The sequence below is a fragment of the Mixophyes fleayi genome, chromosome 10 (assembly GCF_038048845.1).
Source record: "Mixophyes fleayi isolate aMixFle1 chromosome 10, aMixFle1.hap1, whole genome shotgun sequence".
In the NCBI taxonomy this organism is placed as follows: Eukaryota; Metazoa; Chordata; class Amphibia; order Anura; family Limnodynastidae; genus Mixophyes; species Mixophyes fleayi.
Genome location: NC_134411.1, coordinates 89,586,714 through 89,609,866, shown reverse-complemented (window position 1 = coordinate 89,609,866; position 23,153 = coordinate 89,586,714). Strand labels below are relative to the sequence as shown.

At 40.6% G+C, this 23,153-nt stretch overlaps 1 protein-coding gene across 1 annotated transcript in view; it reads right to left on the bottom strand.

The window, feature by feature from the left end:
- Positions 1 to 295: 295 nt before the first annotated feature.
- LOC142104432 (cadherin-1-like) overlaps positions 296 to 23,153 on the bottom strand; it is a 42,245-nt gene continuing 19,387 nt past the window's right edge. Inside the window, exons 3-16 of the mRNA XM_075189089.1 lie at positions 14,211 to 14,419; positions 13,777 to 13,899; positions 12,961 to 13,116; positions 12,728 to 12,872; positions 10,166 to 10,341; positions 9,012 to 9,140; positions 8,697 to 8,879; positions 7,922 to 8,166; positions 7,294 to 7,436; positions 6,108 to 6,332; positions 3,657 to 3,875; positions 2,519 to 2,649; positions 2,269 to 2,412; positions 296 to 1,833 (exon numbers count right to left, since the gene is read on the bottom strand). Coding sequence (XP_075045190.1) covers positions 1,627 to 1,833; positions 2,269 to 2,412; positions 2,519 to 2,649; positions 3,657 to 3,875; positions 6,108 to 6,332; positions 7,294 to 7,436; positions 7,922 to 8,166; positions 8,697 to 8,879; positions 9,012 to 9,140; positions 10,166 to 10,341; positions 12,728 to 12,872; positions 12,961 to 13,116; positions 13,777 to 13,899; positions 14,211 to 14,419 — 2,435 coding nt within the window. The 3' untranslated portion in view covers positions 296 to 1,626. The remainder of the gene's footprint in view (positions 1,834 to 2,268; positions 2,413 to 2,518; positions 2,650 to 3,656; positions 3,876 to 6,107; positions 6,333 to 7,293; positions 7,437 to 7,921; positions 8,167 to 8,696; positions 8,880 to 9,011; positions 9,141 to 10,165; positions 10,342 to 12,727; positions 12,873 to 12,960; positions 13,117 to 13,776; positions 13,900 to 14,210; positions 14,420 to 23,153) is intronic.

Genomic DNA, 23,153 nt, shown 5'->3' with positions numbered 1-23,153 from the left:
ACCCCTCAGTGCCCAATGGACCCTGGGCGGGAGCAAACTGACAGGTTATATATTAATATTACTAATAACTTAATTTTTTTCTCACTAGCTCAGTCTTCTATACTTCATTTTAAAAATAATAAGTAAAGGAACTTTGGTAGCCAAGTCTAACATGACATGAACTGCAGATATTAACAGGAACATGATTTCAGTGTAAAAGAAGAAACTAGTTCTACAGAAATAATATTTTATACCATGTATATATAATCTACACAGAAACGAAACTATTGTTCAGCTAAATTATAAAACTCAGTAATAGAGATTCACGTAAAACACTTTATTTTATATAAACCATTTTATTTTTATAAAAAAAAATAGATGAGTAGAAACAATTAATACCTGGAATTTTCAATATACTTTCTGTCATTTGGATCTAAATATACATTAATGTTCCTCCAATGAGCAGTGAGCACTCAGCAGACTCAGACTTGGGGATACCGCTGACTCCTAAATTGTTTAAGGGGTACATATCATTACAACAAAAGTGAGGATCCCCTGGTGGATCAAATGGTACTAACTATAGGTGAGGCGCTGAAGAAATGCCTCCGGGCAACAACTTAAACCTGTACAGCCCTTAAAGTGCACTTGCAGAGAGCCAGAGGTGTTCCAAGCAATTCCTCTACCTGAGGCTGCAGCCAAAATGGCGCACCCCCCCCCCCTGCATTTCCACAGACTAAAGTAAACATTTGTATACAAGTTTTATTATATATATATATATATATATATATATATATATATATATATTGTCATTTTCTACATTCTCTACCTCAGTTCTCTGCCCCCCACTCCCAAACCTGACTGACACAGCTGCCTAAGTTTGTCTAATGTTTTTCACAACCTTTTAAGCAGCCATTTTGTGAATGCAGCCTGTCAAATCCCTAGTAACCAGTGACATCACTGAGGCAAAAATATCACTTCAGGACACAAAATGGCTGCCCCCACTGTGTAGGGGACAGGAGTGGTTGACACAGTGATGGGGCGTTTAGAATGGTCCGACAATCCATGTGCCTAACCTCTTTTTGTAGCTAGCGTCTTGCTGACTAAAACAAGCATACAGGTGCTTGCTCAGAGATCCGTTGCTCAAGTTACTATTTGGGCTGCCATTTTGCCTGACAATTTAACCACTAGTGGCACTATAGATTATATTCCTCCCCCCCTCACTCACATAATGCAGAAAAATATGGCTCTCTCACAATAAAGCATTCTACCAAGCTTGTCATTAACACATACAAAACACTTAACAAATACCCCGTTGATAATTTAAAAAAGGCTTGAAAAGACTCAATCACAATATATAAAAAAAAATTAATATAAGTACAGCAAAAACAACCTGCTATCTTTTGCAAATTGCACATATGACATACAATAATAGAAAGAATAAGGGATTCCATTGAGAAAAGTCACTGCTGAAGCTACAGCACAAAAGAAGATTATCTATGGCCCGGCTCCCAGCTGATGGACTGTCATAAGTAGAGGGGTCAAAACGACGGATCGGCCTCCATGATTGGCTCTTTACACAGTGCTATTGGATGAAATTCATTCACAATTTCTGCAGTCCTTATGCATCGGATAAATGCAGCGTATAGCCTAGTCTTCGTCTCCTCCGTACATGTCCGCCAGTTTTCTGAAACGCGGTCCCCAGTCGTTAAGACCGCTGTAATCCTGGTCGGCGTCAGAGTTAGACGAGTTCAAGGAGCTGAGGGAAGCAGCCTCTGATCCACTGCCTTCGTAGTCAAACACCAGGAGGGAGTCATAGGGGGGAGCAGTAGGGTCGTTGTCAGCGGCATTCAGATTCTGATGAAGTAGAAAAATTAATTTTGTTAGATTAAATGTCAAAACATTTAAATTTTACCTCAGATTATTATACTTCCTTTTTTTTTTTTTTTTTTTTTTTAAAGAAAAAAACAAACAAACCCCATAGAGTTATTTGGTTTCTAGTTCTGTAGCTAGAGACACAATAAATGATTTCAGTTTATGTGTGTAATATTTGGTATAGTTAATACTGCTATAATTAAAGAATACGTATCACCTTCACACACCGTGGAGGCAGCCATTATGTGAGCTGAGACAATATTCATGAGAATGCATCCTATCAATTCATTACGCTGCACTCCCTTGTACATTGGGTGCAGGTCATAAAATGGCTGCCTCCACAGTGTGTAGGTGTTGAGTATGTTTTAAGGCTGAATGATTTTCTTTGCCCATTTGCAAGAGGTTTCCACCACTCACCTCTTCAATAAAGTTCCCAATTTCATCAGGATTGGCTGGACGTGGGCGGTACTGGGGAGCAGGCATAAGTGTTGGCGCAACATCGTTACGGGTTACGTCTGGGCGGGCGTCAAGGCCGCGGTGAAGTTGGCTCAGATCAAAATCCTTAAGAAAATATTAAATTATTAATATGGTGTAACCATGGCTTTAAGTATCTGTCCATAAGGCTTTAAGTATATGTCCATAACAGTAAATCCTCAATCTATAGTACCTGATCCTCCTCTCCACCACCTTCTTCATCATAACAGTACACGTTATCCCGAGTGTCCTCTTCTGGGGGTAGTAAGGGCTCCTTGACAACCTTCTTGCCTCTCAGGAATAGCAGGAGAAGCAATAGCAGAACTAGAAAGAGGAGAGAATCGAAGGACATATGGTCATTTATAGTTAGTAATAAGATGCATGCAATTCATGTATTATACACACATATTTATTCATATATATATATATACATATATATATACACACACATTATATATATATATATATATATATATATATATACACACACACACACACATATATATATACATATATATATATATATATATATATATATATATATATATATATATATATACACACACACACACACATATATATATACATATATATATATATATATATATATATATATATATATATATATATATATATATATACACACACACACACACACACACATATATATATATATATATATATATATATATATATATATATATATATGATAATATATTAGTATAATATATCGCCTGTTAATTATAAGGATATTAGAAGTCACAGAGAAGTTCCATGACCATATAAGAGCAGGATGACTGCTTTTTTACGGGTCATATAAATCTAATATATGGAATAATTTGCCACAGTGGGTGCGTAATTTAATAAAATACACACTTTTCCTAATAAATACTGACCTGCTGACATCAGAGGTCACTTTATAAATCATTTATAAGCATCCCTCGTATATTATAAGTATTTTATCTGATGAGATGAGGTGGATCGGCACTGTGGAAAATAATGCTGGTTTAACATCATTGGTTAGGATGGCCAATAGCTGCATGGCATTATGGGAAAACATGGGAGATAGCTACATGACATCATACATGAGCCAGATAAGAGCCCAGTGCTGGCACTAGTTCTAGTGGTGCCTTAGGTGAAGCCCCTCCCCCCGTGGGCAGTGTGCCCTCAGCCGCGCCTCGTCTTATTTCTGCTCTTCAGTGGAAGTGTGTCGCTTGGGTATGACATCATAACCAAGCGCCACACTCCCAATCCATTAGAGACACAGGGGAAGTAAGTGGACTCTCAATTCTCTAGTATTACCATGGGTGCAAACAGAAGATATTACTCACTCAGAAGTGCCAGGATACCCCCGAGGATGCCAAGAATCACAGGCAGCCCCAGGCCAGCAACCTGGGCATCTCTTCCTTGACACATTGTATTGTCTCCTTCACAATTGCACACTTGTATCTTTAGTATGGTCGTATTCTTCAGTAACTGGCTGTCTGCGATGGTGACGGGGACAGAATATGTGTCAACATCCAGCTCCTTATTCAGTGTTATTACAAACTCTGCAAGAGACAAAAACACACAAAAATAAACCACTGAAAATCTGCAGGAGTATTGATTGGGTTATCATAGGTATACGTCTAGTGGTTCGCCAGCTGTTGTGGAGTTAAAGGTCCCAGGGCATGCTTTGACTTGTAGTTCTACAACAACTAAACACAAAGCTTAAATATTTTTTCAGATTTCTAATATGATGTGGGCAGCACAGTGGCACAGTGGTTAGCATTGCTGCATCACAGCGCTGGGGTCAAGAGTTCAACTCCAACCAAGGCTGTATGCGGTTGTTGTATGTTCTCCCCGGGTTTGAGTTATGAAGATATTGAATCTCATACCTTTTTAGTTTGAAAAACGCACCTTACGCTACTTATTGTTGGAGTGACCAAATCTAAAGAAATTTACTGTCCATGGGCCTGATTCATTAAGGATCTTAATTTGAGAAACTTCTTATTTCAGTCTCCTGGACAAAACCATGTTACAATGCAAGGGGTGCAAATTAGTATTCTGTTTTGCACATAAGTTACTGACTGCTTTTTCATGTAGCACACAAATATCAACTTTACATTTCAGTGTAATAATAAAGTTATCAAGTATTTGTGTGCTACATGACAAAAAAACAGCCAGTATTTTTTTATGTGCAAAGTAATAAACAAATTTACATCCCTTGCATTGTAACGTGGTTTATCCAGGAGCAAATTTACTCCTTTTTTTTGCCTTACTCTCCTTAATGACTCAGGCCCAAAATGTACTTTCCATAATGTAACATCCAATACAATATTTTAGAACATAAATGTTTAAATTGTTATGTAATGGAATTAGCCCTCTTTATTAGCTGTGTTGTGGGGGCCCATAAGAGAGGACTATGTGCAGAGCAGACCACAGCGTGTGGCCCCTTCAGGTGTGTTTCACAGCACAATCTTCCCCCATCAGTATAACAGGAGCCTCATCTCTACTCTGTGCTGTTGGGGCACCCTGCTCCTTCCACTATCTAATTCTCAAGTCTGTGGCTTCCTGTCGGCCTACTTCGCCATGTCAATGGAAGGCTATGCTCCCTCTGCGGCTTCCTGATTCCCTGCATCCCTCTAAATGCCACTGGCCGTCACCCCCTGGAGTATTGAAAGCTAATGGGTCTAAAAAGACCCAGATTAACACTAACGGAAAACAATTATGTTTGCATTGTTCAGTCTGAGATGGCCCAAACAGGATTCCATAAAATCTAATACCCACCTGTTTTATATATTTCCTACATTTACAATATAGCAAACTGCTAGTAATGCACCTGAACTCACATACATATAACCACAAAACTGTTTTATATCATACTTGCCAACTCTCCCGGAATGTCCGGGAGACTCCCGCATTTTGCGAGAGTCTCCCGGACTCCCGGGCGAGTGTGGCAATCTCCCGAATTCTGCCCACTTCACTAGGAAGTGCCCACTTCCTAGTGAAGTGGGCAGAATTAGATCCCAAACGCCGCGATTCCCGATGAATCGCGGCGTTTAGCCCCGCCCCCCGCTGTCAAATGACGCAATTTGCGTCATGACGTCACAGGGGGCGGGGCCGAAATGACGCGATTTTGGCCGCCCCGCCCCCTCACGCCCCCCTCCACTGGCTGGCTCCCGGAAGAGAGCTGAAGAAAGTAGGTAAGTATGTTTTATATACATACTTGCAAACATTTTACTCCATCCCAAATTTATATAGCCCGATTTTATTTTCTCTAAACACACTGTCTATTCCCAAGCCCTCTTTCCTCTCTCCTCTCCTTGCACTCAACTGTCCTGTCTCTTCCCTGATGCACTCTCCTGCCCCATTCCCCTAACCCCCATCCAAAATCTCTTTCTTCCTCCATGCATTGCCTTTACTGAGTGTTATGCAGTGAAGCTCCGAAGCTGATTGTCTGACACGCAGCCAGTTGTTGTTATTGCCACCAGAGAAGAACAACAACCTGGACCACAGTCCCCCGGTTGAGAACCACTGCCCTATATCAATTCCTAAACTTCAGTAAACTACAAATATTTAGTATCTAAATAAAAAAACAAAAAAAACAAAAGGCCTATGTGTCAGCTAAAAAATAATAAATATGGATACCCTAATAATTAAAAGATTATTCTCAGTTTAACCCACACTTAAAACAGATACCAAAATGGATCTATTCATGAAACTAAGAGGTACCTTTGGTCATTACGGGATTGAACAACACCAACATTCTGTAATAAAGTATGCGGTGTGTGGACACTTACCATTATTTAACACACTGACTGTCCAGTTTTCACGTGCTTCCCGGCTGATCTCTACTATATACGGGTGTGTAAAAGGAGCTTGGTCTCTGTCAATTATAGGGATGGTGATGGGGTTGGGACTCTTCTGGCAAAATATGATATCCTGAGTTTCCAGATAGGGTCCATTGTCGTTCACATCTAGAAGAACAAGCTGGAGGGTCCCTGTTCCTGTGGCAGTTGGCATACCTGTTGGGACAAACATATTATCAGGGATATCAAGCAAATCAGAAAACCAATACAGTACTCTAAGAACAGGTTGGATATATGCATGTCATTTTATAGAGGGTTTCATCTGACACCATAATCTGCCCTCATCAGATTGACATCATTATTCTGTCCTGTTGGGGGACCCTGCTCCTTTCACCATATAATGAATACTGTGTGGTTCTGTGTTTTCCCCTCTTCATATATGGCCCTGTACTCACTAATATAATCACACCAGTGGACAGGTCTCTGCCTTTCACAAGTGTAGCACACTCATTCTGAAATACTATGTGCTGCATTGAGAATTCCGATCATCTGCTACAAGTCGTTCTGTCCCTGTTAACTTCAAACGTGGGAATAGCAGATGAACAGAATAAATGATCAGACTGTAGTCAAGTGCAGGTTAAAAACTAGAAACAAATAAACATATTGGAAATAAATCAATGCATCACTTAAAACAATAGAAAATATGCTGGGGTTAGAGGTGCTCCAAATTATTACTATCCTCGCTCATTATAGAGGAATACCGGCCAAAAATTGCAATCCAGACATGGACTACACCCATTAGTACCTACCCCTGTGCACTGGATCAATAGTCAGTTCTACTGGAGTAAAGGAGAAGTTTGAAACTGAAGCACTCTGCACGTTCTTGTACTGAGAGCACCGATTGGATGACTGGGCGGCCATCCTATCAGAACTCTAGACACAAGAGGTGTAGATGCGTTTCAAATCAACAGTCATAGCTCCTGAGAAAGCAGGTTGAGGGTGATGAGTATTTAAAAAATAGTGGGACACTTGCACATCAGTTCTGCTAGTGGGGGGATGAGGTGGGCCGTCAAATATAGTTCTGGATGGAGATTATTTTAAGACAATAACACCCAGACAGAAGAATATATTTAATTCAGTTATGACTTAAAGTGATTTAAGATTAATCAATAGTTACCATTGTCGACAGCCAAGATGATGGCTTTGTAAGTGTTGTTCTTGACAAACATCGACTCTCGATCCAGCTGTCCGTTTCCAGTGATAATGCCGTTCTCCGGATTCACCGTGAGCCACCCAGCCGGGTCATTACCCATATAGTACCTGCAGAGGACATCAAATCAGTTTAATATGAGAAATGCAAGACGAGAGTCGCTTGCGGCTGGAATGGGACCTAGTTGTCCAAGAAAACCTCAACACCGGCTGTTCTACAGCATACTGGCTACAGACCACACTGTTTGCTTCTTACTCTTCAACTAAATCTTACAGAAATGTCTGCTCTGCAACTGTAGAGCATGAATTCTCCCATGAAAGATGCGTCTTCCAGTTTAGTTACAGTCTTGGAACACACCGTAACATGTTAGTAAGTTTTTAGGATGACTACACACACAGTCCGATAGAGGTCAACGTTCGACCTTATTTGCAAGCATCCTCAATAATTATCTAACCACACTTACTTTTTTGGTCACACACTGCGACAACTAGCCGATATTGAAAGCTTTAAGCTAACTTTGATTCCATGATTGTACCTGATCCATTAAAACGGTAGAACAAAAGGATGAAAAGTGGAAAAAAAAAAACACACTTACGTTATCTTTTGATTTTGAAACTTGTCTGGATCCTGAGCTGTGTAGGATGCGACTTCTTGTCCGCTAGGTAGATCCTCCGAGACAGTAACTGTATACACTGGTGGCACAAACACGGGAGCCTCATTCACATCCAGAACAGTGACAGTCACTGTGGCCGTGGATGTTAACAGCGGCACGGAAAAGTTTGCTTTATTAGTGACCACTACCGATAGTATGTACTCTTTCTTCACCTCAAAGTCCAGCCCCTGCAACAGAAAACAAAGTTATTTTAAAGTTCTGGGCAACTATTATTAATTACAATCATCAAGGGGGCACTATTATTAATTATAATCATCAAGGGGGCACTTTTATTAATTACAATCATCAAGGGGGCAATTTTATTAATTAAGATCATCAAGGAGACTAACAGAACTATGTGAACCAAAATTGGGTTTGTAAGTAACACTCCCTGAATGATGGCACGACGCTCTTAATTTTAGACCATGGGGCCCCCAGTTGTAACATCCCCAGGCCCCCAAAGCCTTCATCCAGTTCTGCCCCTGGAGTTGCAACTACTTAACCATCTAGTGCACTTTGTCATCCTACTAATTTAAAAAGCTAATTTCAGATACACTGATATATAGCAAGTACACAAAATTGACATTGTTAGTATGTGGTTTCAGTATCCTTTTGATTTATGCTGTCACTCAATTGCTATCTATCTCGCCCATTGGCTGCTAAACCCATCCACTTTCTTATCAAGGCACAAGGTTATTTACAAGAAAACATGGCTTACCTTTGCTGTTGTTAAGAGACCCATGTTGTCTGGGGATGTGCTTATGTTAAAAAAACCTCCCTCATTGCCTTTAATAATCCGAAACACGGCGAACCAGGCATCTGTGTTGGGAATATCGTCATCTGTGACAGTCAGCCTCGCAACCACGAAATCCTTCTCATTTTCAGGAACCTGTTCTGCGTACTGGAATTAAGAGAATGTATTTTCAGATGCCAGGGCTTCGACAAAATGGACCCTTTTTATTCTTTTGCTGGATTGTTTGTTTTCCAATGAAGATAAAATTGTTCTTTTAGGTAACAAAGTTTCTCAACTTACCGTACTTGGGTCAAAAATTGGAGGGTTGTCATTGGTGTCCGTTACAAAGATCACGGCTTTACCGTCTGTTGCGTAACCAGCACCTTCTTGATCGGTGGCTCGGATAGTCAGTGTGTATTGTGGATAGTTCTGAAAAGAATAATATACTGCTTAAACGGACAATATACTGAAGCATAAATATATATCTATTGCACAGTTCTACAGCTGGGTCATGTATGCATCTATACTACTTAACGCTCTGGGCAGTTAACACTGAAGTAGCGGGAGTATCGCTCAGTTTTGCCGGCGATATTTTATTAAGAAATGGCGCCAAAAACGGGTTTCCTATTGCTGCGATAAGCGCTGATAAAAAATTAAATAAATAAGTTACGATAACAATAATACCTAATAAATAAGCCCATTGGAAATTGGCCCTTTGGAAAGGTGAAGTTAGATGGAAATAAATACAAAGATTTACCACTAGTGGGCACCATATCCCAGTCTTTAAAACTGTAAGCATGAACATGTGTTAATTAGTACAGCAGAGTTGCCAACTTCCGAACTCTCCCTTATGGGATCACCTGTCAAGTGGCTGGTGCGAAGAGTGCCGCCCCCGGAGCGAAATGCCACAATTGCATCATTGTGTCACGAATCGCATCATCTAGGTCCCCATCATGCGGGGGGACAGCCTGCTCTCCTGGGAGAGGTACTCGAAATGCAGAGGAGTCTCCCGGATATTCAGGGAGAGCGGGCAAATATGCAATACAGAGTATGTGCTTTGTGATCATCATCATCATCTATTTATATAGCGCCACTAATTCCGCAGCGCTGTACAGAGAACGCACTCACATCAGTCCCTGCCCCATTGGGGCTTACAGTCTAAATCCCCTAATATACACACACAGACCGACACAGAGACTAGGGTCAATTTTGATAGCAGCCAATTTACCTACTAGTATGTTTTTGAAATGTGGGAGCAAATGGGAGCACCTGGAGGAAACCCACGCAAACACGGGGAAAACATACAAACTCCACACAGATAAGGTCATGGTCGGGAATCAAACTCATGACCCCAGTGCTATGAGGCAGAAGTGCTAACCACTAAGCCACTGATCCTTTTCTTGAATGTGTTCTATACGGTGAACAGAGAAATCCCATACACAACAATCACTTACCTCACGATCTAATCCAGTTGAGATCACACTGATCATACCAGTTTCAGAATTGATAGTAAACATCATATCGGAGGGAAGCTTGGGGTCCTGACCGATGATAGAGTATGCAATAATTCCGTTATTGGTATTCACACTGTCATCTTCATCTACAGCTGTCACCATCATCACTTGAGTACCTTAAATTATAAAGGTGGGTCAGTGACACTCTGTCCAGTTATAGGCACCCTGATATACTTAAGTGGCCGCATGGGCGGCCCTCTAGCCTCTCAGCAATAAGCTAAAATATTACATTTAATGAAAGAAAGAGACATCTATCTGTAATAACATATCAGCCGGCATTTTTAAACAAGCAAAAAACAAACAAATCTGACAGTAAAGTAGGAAGGAGCTGCAGGTGAAGGCTGGGAGGACTGCCCATTGCAGATCACTGCTCTATACTGAAGAATTAGTTATACAAACAACGCAAGCTTAATTTTATCTATATTTATTTGTCTCCAATGTTTTGGTCAAAACAGCTTGCAATCATGATCTTATTAAACAGACACCTAGGTGTTAGGTATATTGGACTAGAAGACTGAAGATATTGGAACTTGAATATATGAAACATGATTATGAAATGCATAATCTTATGTATTGTAACGAATATGCTTTCAGTCACATATTTTGTAAATGTAAATAATTTGTCTATAGTTTTTTCATTGTCTGTAGGTTTAACAGGGAATTCAACTCCCCCGACATGAGCCGCCGGACATCACCGCAATGTCCGTCTGTGCTCATTTCCAGGTACTGAGGTACCCAAACATCAAGGATTTTCCTGCACACCTTTATGGGGCGCTTCGCAGGGAATTGAATTTCCCCCTTAATGTCTTATTTATCAAACATGATTTCTCTGACTCTCCATAATCACCGGGGAATATAGTTCCTATGAGCACATATCTTTACCGATCAGTATAGTGTTTATTCTGCTAAATAAAAAAATAAAAATCTCTGGGTTAATGTTTCCCATGCGGACCAAGGGCTAGATTTACTAAAGGGCTGTTTGCTCAAACCGCCGGTTTTCGGCTAGTTTTCCAGATTTACTAATGCCCAAACCGCCATCAAAACAGCCAGAAATGACATTTTTCAAAACCACCACTTTACAAACCGCCATCCCGATTTTAACAATGATGAACATACAAACAGCCGGATTTACTAAGCTGGGTTTTCAAAACCGCCACAAAACAGCCATCCAAACGGCCAAAATGAAAGAGGTGGTTTCAATAGGCGAGATTGATCAAACAGCTGCTGTTTGAGATATTTTGCCATTCAGAACATATATTTTAATCATTTGGAAAATCATTATTTTTTGAAAAAGGGACAAAATAAATGTAATATAAATTTATGAGAGAATTTTTTTTTTTTTTTTTTAAAGGACACTATTATAGCATTATATTATGTAGAAAATGTGAATATATAATATTATTGACTGATTGTTAATGGTGGATATAATTATTTATGTTGCACAATTTGTCATTACATATTGTCCAAATAATATAATAATTAAGTAATTTTATCCACTTATTATAATGAAAAAAATTTATTCCCTCATAAGTTAATATTTAATTCATTTTGCCCCTTAATCAATAAATAAAGATTGCCAACATAATTTAAATGTCAATGGTGCTTTCTCTTATGTTCTGAATGGCAAATTAGTTCAAGCAGCATGTTTAAGCTATCCAGCCATTCTGGAGCAGGTATTAAAACTGTCCTGTCCTGTCTTTTGGATGGCGGATTTGATGGCGGTTTCATCCAAACCGCCGGCGGTTTAGCTTTTTCACTCCGCCATACATCGCCAGTCATTTTAAATTGAAGCCTCAAGCCGCCCTATAGTAAATGTGGCGGTTTGGACCACTAAACCGCCGGCGATGGGTGGCGGTTTCAAACCGCCACCAAACACGATTCTTAGTAAATCTAGCCCCAAGACTCATTTTCATTTTTTCAGGTCCTATAACCACAGCTATTTAATTGACTGAGGGTGTGTTTAAATATTTGGCTTGCATTTAAATTGCTAGCTCTTTTCTTTATTTACTGTATTTCTGCATAAAGACTGAGATAGCCCAAAAACGTTTTTATTTTATTGCATTGTGTTTTATTTTTGATTTCTCCTTAAACGGGCTGAAGCATATTTGTGGCTTCTTTTGTGAAATACTCTTTTATTATTCTTGTTTCTAATACCATGAGCGAGGGGTATCACTCACTGGTACACCATCCGTTTATTTTACATACACTCTTCACGTGCCAAAAGAATAAACAGAAATAAGATTTTGGGGTAGATTTACTAACTAAACTTCTAAAAAGGAAAAGTAGAGCTGTTGCCTATAGCAGCCAATCAGATTCTAGAGATCATTTTCTACAATGTACTAGATAACTGATAGCTAGGATCTGTTTGGTTGCTATGGGCAATACCCCCACTTTTCGTTTTCAAAAGCTTTAGTACATCTACCCATTTATGTCATTAATAAACTTGTAATTGTACAGTGCTGTGGAATATGTTGGGGTTATATAAGATCAAAAGACCAATACCTGGTTTGGATCCTTCAGGCACTGTGCCTTCAAAGACCGTCTGGGTGAACTTTGGGCGGTTATCATTCTGATCCATGACTGTAATAGTGATATCAATCGGATTCTCTACCTTTTCTCCATTTGACGATATAGCATGGACATAAATCTAAAATTCAGATTCATTTATGTTGGTTATTATCACGCCGTAATCACGTAATATTACAGCTATCGTTTACTCTTGGTGCTGCACTTACCACATAGCTAGCTATTTTCTCTCGGTCCAACGGTGCGGTGACATATAGCCAGCCAGTGTTTCTTTCCATGGTAAATATGCCCACAGGTGGAGTGTCAGCGCCCTGGCCCGTGATGCTGTACAACACTATCACCTCATCGGCCCGACTGGATTTAATCTAAGAAAAAGAAGAGGAAACGAAAAACAACATTTACGAAATTGTCAATGGTGTTTCCAAACAGTTATAGGATTAAAAGTTTGTAAAGTGTGTACGTTATTGTTATAGTCTCATTCTGTTACAAATATGTAAATTATTGTATTGTGTTAGATGTACGTCTAACGCAGGCATTGGACTACTTTAATGTCCCTTTATTTACAGTAACAGAACCAGAGAGCTGTGTACCAAGTGAAATGGGAAATCGGTCATGTTGGAAGATACACAACTAGGCATGCACCCAGCAGGTATATAGTGTAACACTTCTGCACATTGCACACAAAGTCCAGAACACAGATTCACAGTTCGACATTTTAGAAATCCAGTCAATAAATGGCATACTCAGAACAGTAGTCTGCTCCTAGTCGCTACAAATATTATCCCTAGCATGTAATCAGTATCCCAACCAGTCGGGACCTGGGGCAATTGCCAATAGTGTAGTGTTCTGATTGATTGTCACTTATTACAGCCAATCACAGTATGTGCAGAGGAATGAAGGCGGAATACAGCTGTTCAGCCTACTTACGGACTGTCCAAACTGGAAGCTTAAGGTTTTATTAATCAAGATGATTACTGTGTACAATGTAACTATTTACATTTACATCTGGTTTGTTTTACACCTACCTGGATAATCTTTTTGGGGAATGGACCTCTTTCATTTTCAGACACTGAGATTGGAGGGATGACCCAGTCTCTCTTCTGTCTCCTCAACCCACGCTCAGAGTTGGAGTGACCACTGTGTTCAGCCTGCAAAGGCCAAATGTGAGAAAGGTTATTGCAATATGTTTATCATGAAATAAAAATGTTTTCACATATTGTCCATCGACATAACTAAGCACAGTACCGCCCACTTAGAGGCACAGTACCGCCCACTTAGAGGCACAGTACCGCCCACTTAGAGAGCGAGTCATGGCAGCTCCCAGTCATAAAAAAGCTAAGATACATAGAATTGATGTCATTACCTTTACATTTCTCAAAATGGGAATATCCTTTTCTTTTTAATAAAATATGAACAATATATAAAAGATGAATATTGTTCCCATATCTGATTAACTCACCTGCCTATGATGGGAGTGTTCCTTTTTCAAGATCACAGAAGTAGAAGACAGAACATTTTTCCCTTCTAACGCCAGAACATGGAACTTTCTGTGCCCACGCAGGTTTACGTGATGCCTGGGTACAACTGAACCGTCTGCCTGGACTTCAAAATCGGGGTCTTCTGAGACATAGCGAATAATCGTTGGTTCCTCACACTTCTCAAAGTCAACTGAAAAAAACAGATAACATAAAAATCAAGACAAGGAATCATTAACAGATTTCCAAAACAAGGCTCACAATATTATGATTATGAGGTCTTCAGAGTTCTGGTGAAAGCTTATGACAGTCATAGAACGATACTGAAGGTGGACGAGTCTCCTGCTAGGCAACAGGACCGCTTATCGGTTTGGCAACACACAAGTGCTAAATGGCTAGATCTCTGCCTGCCAGGTAACATCATGGCACACCAGCCCAAGGCCGTCACCTTCTGGCTGCATTTTTGATTGGATCGGACATCACCTCTGTTTTGGAGCGCACATGCTGGTGTTTTTGGCACGCTGATGATACCAGAGAATTTGTGGTCAGCTTGAGACATCATCATCATCATTTATTTATATAGTGCCACTAATTCTGCAGCGCTGAGACAAACATCTCATGGTTAGAATAATGGAATACCAATAACAAAGTATTAGAATATAGGAAACAAAACTGACCAAGCGCTGAGATGTAGCCAAAATTTTGGCCAACATGTTTGATATTCCTGTGTGTATGGCCTAAAGACAAGTATAATACCCGATATAAAAAACAAAGAGATTACTGTTGGGCACACTGGTAAATTTCGGATGAGAAGCTCGTTATTGCTCTGCTCTATGTGTGATATTGCCAGATTTGGCCACATTGTATCCAAATTTGAAAGTGATCCAGCTGCTCAGGCCAAGGGGCAGTATCTGTGCATGTAATCCAAACAATAGGTGCGGCTGTATCTACTATGCAGCCCTAAAAAGTAAAGTGCCCCACTTGTAATGGAATGTTCTGTCAAAATAAAATGGAATGCTTGGGAAATCCCATAAAGACAAAGACCTTCCCCATCATACAATGAGCACCTCACACTTTAGCAATCCAGTGTATGTTTTCACAGTGTGTCTTCACAGAGGCTAGTAGTGCATGCTGTGACTTGTAGTTCCACAGCAGCCGGAGAGTCATGAGTTGCCTACCTCAGGTGTTCACTAGGATACATGGGCACAGTCAAACTAAAATTTTCCAAAAATGGAAACACATTACAGCTATAAAAAGCTAATGACATGAAGGATTACAGAAGGGCTGGTACAGAGTAGTGAACAATATGAATATGTAAAGGCCACGTGTGACACTGCTATTAATATACAACGTGTGCACATGAAACCAGCACCTCCCTCACCAATAACTGGGGTAACCCATTAGGCTACACGAGGCATCAGATGCGGCTGATATATTCTTTGGAAGGACAGGAGTTACCTGTCCGTTTTACAAATTAAGGCCTCAGTGATGTCACTGGTTCTTAGTGAATTGATAGGCTGCACTCGCACCTCGTTTGTGTATAATAGGTGCATTTTAACAGGGTTTCTATAAGTTGTGTACAAGGGGAACCATAGGGGGGAGTCAGAGAGGTAAGGGAAGGTCTGCAATTATACATACCAATGATCCCAGTTAGAATATAAAGACACATTAGGCCACACCCTTTATCCCTCCAAATCACGCTTCAAGTAGCTCAAGTAACACCTAATTTCAGTGTGGACACACCCCTTTTGGGTTCAGAAAACCCAGGACTGTCCCAGGAAAATTGGAACTGAACATACGAGTATATGGTATACGATAGCCACCAGAATGGGAGGCTTGATATTAACTAGTCACCAGAATGGGAGGCTTGATATTAACTAGTCACCAGAATGGGAGGCTTGATACTAACTAGTCACCAGAATGGGAGATCTGATATTAACTAGTCACCAGAAGAGGAGATCTGATATTAACTAGTCACCAGAATGGGAGGTCTGATATTAACTAGTCACCAGAATGGGAGATCTGATATTAACTAGTCACCAGAATGGGAGGTCTGATATTAACTAGTCACCAGAAGAGGAGATCTGATATTAACTAGTCACCAGAAGAGGAGATCTGATATTAACTAGTCACCAGAATGGGAGGTCTGATATTAACTAGTCACCAGAATGGGAGATCTGATATTAACTAGTCACCAGAATGGGAGGTCTGATATTAACTAGTCACCAGAATGGGAGATCTGATATTAACTAGTCACCAGAATGGGAGGTCTGATATTAACTAGTCACCAGAAGAGGAGATCTGATATTAACTAGTCACCGTAGAGGAGATCTGATATTAACTAGTCACCAGAATGGGAGGTCTGATATTAACTAGTCACCAGAATGGGAGATCTGATATTAACTAGTCACCAGAATGGGAGATCTGATATTAACTAGTCACCAGAATGGGAGGCCTGATATTAACTAGTCACCAGAATGGGAGGTCTGATATTAACTAGTCACCAGAATGGGAGGCCTGATATTAACTAGTCACCAGCATAGGAGGCCTGATATTAACTAGTCACCAGAATGGGAGGCCTGATATTAACTAGTCACCAGAATGGGAGGCCTGATATTAACTAGTCACCAGCATAGGAGGCCTGATATTAACTAGTCACCAGAATGGGAGGTCTGATATTCACAAACCACCAGATTAAGAGGTCTGGCGTTCACTAGGCACCAGGCTGGTAGGTCATCTATTTACTAGGGGTTCACACCGCATCATATTGTGGTCTAAAGCACTAGGACACCCCCCTTCCATAAAGACACCCCAGCATAGCTACCGCACCAGTTCACTACCTGCTGGGAATGTTGGGAGGTATTTATGCCTCTGGTCGTATTTAACATTCTGCCTCTAGCTTCATCAAATGTTATAAAATAAACCTTTTGGATTAATCAATTAACTGAGCCTGTGTAATCCAGTCGGCAAGTCAGTGGTAAATATTAGAATGTCTTTAGCTACTAGAACAAATCTGCTTATCAAGCATCAACGACTACAGTTATCTCATCTCATAAGTTCCTGAACCTGCTTTGTGCTCTTAGCTTCACCCAGATATATGGAGAGACAGGACTGTATATGACAACACAGAATACATGTCAGGCAATAGGGATGTGGTTGCGTTACGATGGGGTATAATCACGTCACGGCAGGGCATCACCACGCCGTAAGGGGCATGTCTACCGCTTATGAACTGCTTGTCCGCTTCATTCCCTTCCCTGAAACCACTTTTGCACTCCTGCACCCCTGGTGCGCACAGCAGACGTGATCGGGACATGACTCCCACTAGTTGGGACAAATATAGCTCCCCAGAACCAGGAATGTCCCAGGACAGTTGGGGCGGTATATTTGAGTTTCTCGGGCTTAATTAGTTTGGCGTACTTCAGGCATAGAGACAAGCTGCTGTCTGTAAGTGTCTACAAAACACTACACCACTGAAAACAGGGGAAATTTGGGATTGGGCCGGTAAGCAACCTTCATATGCAGACTTTAAATGGTTCAATCCCAACACAAAATCACATTTCTTGCCTTTACTTTTAAATTGTAACCATCCCACTTGGTTGTAGAACAAACAGCAGCTCAGAATCCGCCCCATGGACACCCTGCTCTACTCTGCAGTGATTAGCAATATGCCGGGTGGGGTCTATTTCTGGAGTACACGGGGAGAGGCCATAGGAGCAAATACAATAGTAGTTTTGTTTTTATTAACACTGGGTGAGGTGCAAATTAAAAAGGTGAAAGAAAAGCTTTAACATGCAGCTAGAAAAATAAAGTCAGTTAAGCAGGTATAGAATTATTAGATGAGGTCCACCTAAAATCAACAGATACTTCTCTGAGGGATTACTTAGGGTGGGTGTGTCTGCTGCTGCTAATCCTCATTCATGCAAATTTAATGTAGTCATTTGAATTAAAAACAGTGTTATCCAGGGCTTCCCCTCTGAGAACGTCTCACAGTAACGAATCCTCTGTAACAAACAGGGAAGGAGCTGGTTTAGCTCAATAAACTACTCCACCAGTTTGTAGCTCAATTATAGGCTGCATATTCATTACTATTGGATGAGCCCACAGCTCCCCGAAATTCGTGAGTCTTCCGGACATTCTGGGAGAGTAGGCAAGAATGAGATATGTTGTATTGATTAGCGTGTGACAATTAAAAATGGCCCATTCGTTTCTAATTATGCCTCTGTCATCATGGAAGACTGCTGCATTCATTTTACCTAGCACAAAGTACAAACTTAGGGGGCCTATTTATAAATGACCGCAAAGCCCCCCGTTTAATTATCATTCCTTATCGCGATGATAAGGGATGATATTACATGGCCATTTATTAAAAAAACATCCCGGGACAGCGCACTCGATAGGGTTTAGACCCGGGGGTAAATGTATTAAACTGCGGTTTTGGAAGTCTTCGATAACGGCAATTTTACATTTTAAAACGGCAATGTGTTTAAAGGCAAAAACCGCAACTTAATTAATTTACCCACCGGTGTCTTTACTGAGTATAAACGATCTTAGGTCGCAGAGCCATTTTCGTTAGTTAATGGAGGGGAGAGCAGGAAGGCTGCAGAGAGGGATCTTCGGATGCTCCCCACATAGGGTAGAACCACAGACGATATCTTCAGGTTGCGTTAGCCATCGGGGTCAGGCTCTGAAAAGCTAGCTATTTCTTTGGTTTATGGCTTAATAAATAGGCCCTTTAGTTCTGCTTTTATGTGTTTGTAATTTTTGCAGACAACCGTGCTGAGTTGTTACAGCCCCGTTGCATGCTACATCACCCCAAGCACTGTTCTTTCCTAACAGCGCCCAGACAAGGAAGGAAATGTTATGTAACTCAAGGCTAGATGCGACTTTATTAATAGATTTCTCACGCAGGGCTCATTCACATACACACACGTACACGTGGGAACATTGGTTAAACTGCATGAAAACTAACAACTGCTTTAAATACATTGTTTAGCAATTCGCTTTCCATGCGGTTTTAATGTGATGCACATTTACCAATATACTCTCTGCTGGAAGCTCAGGTTAATGCATGAGAAATAGGTTTTCCAAACGGTAGAATCTGGCATTACAATTTTAGAACGTCATGGTGGGAATGAGCCAATTAGAAACCATTCGTCCTAGTTTTAATGCAGTACTTGGCATTAGCAGCTAGAAGGTGTGAATGAGCCCTTGAAGGAAGAGTTGTAGTTGCAGATAATTGTTAAGCGTTCTACAGAGAAGTGAAAGGACATTAAACTACAGCATTGCCAACTAATCCACCAACAAGGCCTGTCTACTGGACACAATCATAATGCAATTCTGTATTTTAAATACTTGCATGTACAATACACATTAATTGACATCAGGGAGCCATAAGGCACTTTGTGCCTCTTTGATAGTTCCTATGGAATTGATAGCATACAAAACAGCTGCCTCCACTATGTAAGTGATAGATCTACTTTGCCAAGAACGGCATTCAGCCTAGAAAAGACAGAAATCCCAAGAGAAGTTGTACTCTGCCTTTTCCAGGGCCATAAATTTCATCATCATCATTTATTTATATAGCGCCACTAATTCCGCAGCGCTGTACAGAGAACTCACTCACATCTGGCCCTGCCCCATTGGAGCTTACAGTCTAAAAGTCCCCTAACACACACAGACAGAAACACAGACTAAGGTCAATTTGATAGCAGCCAATTAACCTACCAGTATGTTTTTGGAGTGTGGGAGGAAACCACAGCACCCGAAGGAAACCCACGCAAACACGGGAAGAACATCCAAACTCCACACAGATAAGACTAAAACCTGGAACTTTTCCCTGGAAATTACCTATTCTACCAGTACTTAATTGTACAAGGCCGTAAGGGGTATATTTCCAATAAAATCTATGCTTGATAAGAAACTTTACTTCCTTTTAAAGACAGTATAATTTCACTTTTAATTTCACTGCTTGTGATTTTAGGAACCACTCTGGCAGTGTGTATGAGAGTAAACAGCTTCCTCTTTTAAGTATTGTATAGCTGTTTGGCTGCTTTGTAAAAAGGAATTTAGAACTGTCTGTCAGTAAGAGAGCAGATTAATGTCACTATGGCACGCCACCATGACAACTATTAAACCAGGGATACACCCAAGCCAAACTTTTGCTTTGGGCCTGTGCGGATAAAAGTTACAGGAGTTACTTGATGTTAGTAGCTTGCTACATGAGTATTATTATTATTTATAAAAAAAATTTACCTTTTTTTTTTTTAATTGGAAGTGAAAGCCTTAGTCCAGGCTCTCGGTTCCACGGTGCTTGTGCGGACGGCGCAGAGAGAACCAGATTCTCTGGCGAAGCGGTAAGGCCTCTCTGTTGTACATACAGAGGGGGAAAGCTATTTTTACATGGGTGGTTCTGTGTCCACAGATAAACCCACTGACCTGACATTATGCCTATGAGCCTGTCATCACTTTTGCTCACAAACCTTCTGTTAGTTCTTGTCGCAGGTGTTAAAGATGGTGGGTTACCCGGAGAACTGACAGCACAATCCTTGTATAACTGCATCCGCACAGTGCAATCTGACACTTAAATCAAAGTACCCCAGTGTAACAAGACACTGCTCCCTCACAATACACCACTTGTCTCCGTTTTGTTAAGTCCACATTGCATTAATGCAATCGAGCTGCGTTAGCGGCATAATCAAGAGAGAAATCAGATATAGGCGGAAAGCTTCAGTGGGCAGACAAATAATCCCTTGTACCTTGAGCTTTGGGGAGTAAGCAGAGCATGTCGTTCTGTGACAACAAATCTCAGGTGTATTGTGTGGACACAAGGCAGGGTACAACAGACACTAACTTTTCATTAAATGTAGCCATATTGATGTTCACCTCTGGGCACAATAGAAACAGCTATATTGTAATCTAAGCAATATTCATGGGAATGCAGTCTCAGTGGGGCCACACCCCCACTGTGACCACACCCCCATGTGAGGTGACCACACCCCATTATGATGTGGCCATGCCACCCTTCTGCAAGGGCAAACACAGGATTTTTAAGTGGGGGTTTCCAAATAGTTGAATTTGGAACAAAGCAACAATAAATCATGACAAATAAAGTGCCACAATAAGCCTTCAACATAAACCTTTTTACCGTAAATAAGAAGTACAGGTGAGTCACAAAATAAAATGTTATCCATATAGTCTAACATTATGTAATAATAAGATAGCAGTGCGGAACTAATGATACTATATAAATAGCGGATGATGATGATAACCAATATGTTATAGGATCCCCTATATTATTAATCTTTATTAACGTAATAATCGAAGCATGTCTCTTATATTAAAGCTTGAAATAAATATATATATATATATAATCTAATTAAAGCTTATAGGCAGGCTCCAGTAATTACTTTAATGATGATTAATAAAGTAGAGGACCCTAGGATCCTATTATACAATATTTATATATAGCACACAGCTCTGCATCTCATCCCCGCCCTGCAGGACCCCACCTACAGTCTCAGCTCTGCACCTCGACCTTGAGTAGCAGAATCAATATTTTCCAGCTCCTCGAGCTTCCAGCTTTCTGTAACATATTCTTGGCTTTTACTAGTACTTCTTATTCTTATTATTCTTTTCTTATATAACATCACAAGGCTGTAATTGCACAGGACTCCTGCCTTCATCATCATCATCATTTATTTTATATAGTGCCACTAATAAGCCTATATATACACCCCAGCTTCCAGCTGAGCCAAACAAACTGGACATAATATTCTAATTTATTGCCGAGCAACCATTCTCCTGCGACCAGTCTGCAAAAATGAGACAGCAGGGTTCATTCAGGAGTGAGTGCAGACTCACCAGAAATGGACCCTTGGGTCTATGAATCAAGGGTAGAACCCTATACAAGCTTATTGCAAGGGGAAGCCTATTTACAAGCATCGCATGTCATGCTATCTCATGAAATTTGTTATACAGGAAACCAATGAAAAGGTCAAGAAATCTTTATCAACCAATCAGACATGTGCTTCCACTTATTAAAGTCTATTAGAAAAAAAATCCAATCTGATTGGTTGCTACTGGCAACACCTCCTTTTCTGCAGAGTTATCTGTGAAGCAATTTTTTATAAAAAATCCCCAAATGTAACTACGCAACTACAACTAATGGCTGGTTGACTGCACGTAGCGCATTCGGAGTTGTGCTAAAACAACCGTTGGCACGCCAGAGATTGTCAACGCCAGCTGTTTGCAATGCCCCATGTTCCTCCACATTGTTCAGTGGTTTAGTGACAAAACTCACAAAGCTTAACTGGAACGAGGTAGCTAACAGACCTTTCCGTGTGAGTTTGAAGACCTGAAAACAATGTCATTATTGTACTCACAATATATGCTGACATTAGGAGAAATGTCTGATAAGGAAGACAGCTACATATGTACACAATTTTTTACAAGACAAAAGTACACCATAAGGACTGCTCGAGGGATCTTTGTGTGACAAAATACTTGTCTGAACAACACAAATGCACTTTACTTGTATGGTTTCATATAAGGTAAACCACTTTGTGTATTGGGGGTAGTGACCTGCGGTAAATGGGAGAGCTAAGTTAATACTTAATATAGCTTAGTTATTCTAGATTCACAGTGCAAAATCACTTTCTAATGTCTCCAAAGTCTACTCATTGCCAGAGGAAATATGTGGGTCCCTAGCAAGAGTTTGTAAGGGCCCCCATGTACTGTAAAAATGTGAAAAAACAACCATATACACACATAGTTGCTAACCTTTCCAGGTTGGTGTCGGGGAGTCTCGGTGAGGGGGCGTGGCTCAGAATAGCGTACTCTTGGCTCCTACCCTCGTGATGTACTGACACAAATGCGTCATTTTACCACAGGGGCCGGCCAAAATGGTACCATTCCCGGAGACTCGC